This window comes from Lactuca virosa, chromosome 4 (genome assembly GCF_052849685.1).
Source record: "Lactuca virosa cultivar CGN04683 chromosome 4, Lactuca_virosa_CGN04683_v6, whole genome shotgun sequence".
Lineage (NCBI taxonomy): Eukaryota > Viridiplantae > Streptophyta > Magnoliopsida > Asterales > Asteraceae > Lactuca > Lactuca virosa.
In genome coordinates this window covers 452,894,499-452,897,551 of record NC_136429.1, presented here as the reverse complement: position 1 = coordinate 452,897,551, position 3,053 = coordinate 452,894,499, and the positions used below count along the sequence as shown (strand labels likewise).

Sequence of the window (3,053 nt, the reverse complement as noted above, 5' to 3'; positions counted from 1 at the left end):
TGGTTATTTTTTCTATACGCTTGTGTCGATTTAGAAATTGAATGTTTTTGTATTTAATATTCAACGTTAAAAGAAGTAATATCAAATTTTGGACCTTCTGATGTGCGTTTGTTGTGTGGGGTGAGCCAATCGTGTTATTGGAATATTTAAATATTATTTTATTATGTAAGATATTTTAAATACTCTTGTTTTGAAACTCAATCAATCAATGTGTACTTAAAAGATGCCATATTATTATTATTTATTTGTCATTGGATATGATTCTTCCCCCCTTGCCTTTTGATTTTAGGTACTTAAAAAGCAATCTAATAAGAAACTCCATTATGTTTCCATGGTTTTAAATATAGCAACAATAATAATTGACTTAGAACCTTATATTACTATTTTCCCCCTATAATCACATGGAAGATGATGTTTTCCGAAACATTAAACATGAGTGGTTTAAAACTATGCCCCTATATATGGATCTGAACGTTCATCATTAGGTGTACATAAAAATATCAAGATCAGATGCAAATCAAAATAAAATTATTCGCTTCTAAATATAATAAAGATTAAAAAAAATTCGAGAAGTAACAACGTAACACCCCTACTTTTTGTTTAAAGATCATAATATTGATATTTTAGATATCCTTAATTTACAAGGTTCATGTGTAAAGTTGTTTTATATAAATCTAGCATTTTCGGTATACTACAAAATTTCACAACTCATTGATTCCACTTATCCATAGTGCTGACATATCTTGTGTACTTGTGTTCTATCGTCAGATATGGTTTTGTGAGTAGGGTCCCACCTCACCCTACCATGACCATATACATCATCCATACTACGATCACCAATAATACAAGCAAAACGTAAACACTTTGACAAAATTGTCTGTTTTTTATAACGCATGCCATGGGGCTTTATGCCTTTATCACCACACTACCCAAAATAAAACCACTATTCTTTAAAGATACCAATGGGGTTTTCACACAACAGAATTAAGAGACAACCATCATTGCAAAAAGCCAAATCGGTCCATATACAAGATTTAATGCACTAGTACAAGTGATTGTAGCATGAGTAAAAGAAGATGTACCTTCTAAAAAGCTAAAAACAACTCATGAGATGAAAAAGAGAGAAAGAAAACTAGAGTTTCACACAAAGAGTCAATCCGTTCATAAGTAGAAAGTAAAAACCCTAAAAAATAATCTTGAAATATACCAAACTTTTTCTTGAATTCATTCTTTTATATCAAGTCATGTTTAAGCTTAGAACTTGATACATCCATGGAGACTGTTTGAGTGGTCTATCTGAAGAACTGTTACTGTTTCTTCTGTTGCTATTCATAAAGCCTGAATTCTCTCTTGAGATTCTTTCTATTCTCTTTGTATGACTCGACCCTGTTGAAGATGATGAAAAACTGGGCACGGAATCTGATGATTCGGGCTTATTTGTCATGTTCCTCCTCCGATTAAAACTTGTGGGGGCCAACGTCAACTCGATCTCACACTCGTCTTCCTCAAGTTCTGGATCATTTAATGTTTCTGATACATGATTGTACTCTTTAGCTGTTGTTCCAGGATGTTCCAAATCAAACTTGTTCTTCTGATAATTGAATGATATGTTTTCTTGATGATTATGTCTTGTTCTTTGCACGTTCTTCATCAGCATCTTCTGAGTTTGATACAATCTATGAAGTTCATATACCTTCATTCAAAGAAAAATTAATCAACACCCATTTCAGATAATCTTTTTTGTTCACAGAATCTATAAAGAAAGTTAATTTTTAACACGTGTATATACCTGTTCTTTGAAGGTTTCTTCATGCTTTAACATGGCCATCTTCATACATTCTTTATCATCTGGCTGAACAAACTTATCCATCTTTCTCCTCTCCAATCTTCAAATCTTTAGATCGACAAAAAACTGGAGCGAAATTCGAATTCTATATTTGATAATCAATTTGCTGAGAGCTGCATTTGTAGGACATATATAAATAGATTTAGAGATTGCATGGCTCCAATGGAACACAAAAGGTTAAGAAAGAATTCAAGTCCAGATTCTTTTTGGTTTGTTTTTATTCATGCCACCTTCACTGCAATAATTATCACGACAATAAAGAATCTTGATCGACAACCATTGTCTTTACTCTTTAATGGCGATTTATATTTTTTCAACTACAAAAAAAAGTCTATGATTGCATCAGGAGATGAACTCGTGGTCATGCACCTTGTACAGATCCATTTCTTGAAGCATATGGTTGAAAACAACGCGAAATTCACAAGATAGCACACATACACACACACACACCACAAAGAAGTAAATAAAGACGGCTTATTCGAGATTTACGTGAAATACCCAATTTGAGAAAACCATGGGAGAGAAAAGCACATCAATCATATAGATAAAGTTTAGACCTATTGCAGAAATGGTGAAGAACAAGAAGAATAACTAAGGTTTCTAACCTTTTTGGAAGTGTCAAGTTGGCAGTGAAGAGGAGGTTTCCAACTCCAGAGTTTCTAATGATTGTGTTCCAACGATAAGATGAAATAAAGCAGATTTGGAAAGGGTGGGGGTAAGGGTAGGGGTTGGGTTGTATTGCTTACAACTCATAATTATAATACATAATAGCCACGAACAGCTAATCCGTTTGTTTGATACGCATGATAATAACTTAAAGAGAGACACCCTGCAGCCCTCATGTTCACAATATATAAATTGGTTGAATAGTTAATTACGCATATATTTTATAAAAAGTATACCTTACCCTCTTATATATAGAAAAAAGTTTGATAGAAAATTATATCAAAATACGGTATATGTGATGCACCGGTTATAAAAATAACTATTTTATGGTTTACTTTTTATTAAAAAAAACTAAAAATATCAAAATTCATAAAAAAATTTCTTTTATAAATAGACATTTATATCAATATATAAAAAATTAAACTTTTCTTTAAAGTTTTAGTTTGGATTTACATTATGCGTCTACTGTATCCTGCACAATATTCACAATATTCGTATGATATCTATGAGTTTGCTCAACATGATTGTCATTCATATGTAA

The 3,053-nt window shown here is 31.9% G+C and overlaps 1 protein-coding gene across 1 annotated transcript; it reads right to left on the bottom strand.

The window, feature by feature from the left end:
* Window positions 1-984: 984 nt before the first annotated feature.
* Window positions 985-2,699, bottom strand: LOC145109130 (uncharacterized). The gene is made up of 3 exons (XM_079046241.1): window positions 2,452-2,699; window positions 1,790-1,959; window positions 985-1,693 (listed from the first exon to the last, which is right to left on the bottom strand). The coding sequence occupies exons 2-3, from the start codon at window positions 1,868-1,870 to the stop codon at window positions 1,238-1,240; spliced, it is 537 nt and encodes a 178-aa protein (XP_078902367.1). The 5' UTR covers window positions 1,871-1,959; window positions 2,452-2,699; the 3' UTR covers window positions 985-1,237.
* Between the last annotated feature and the right edge of the window lie 354 nt (window positions 2,700-3,053).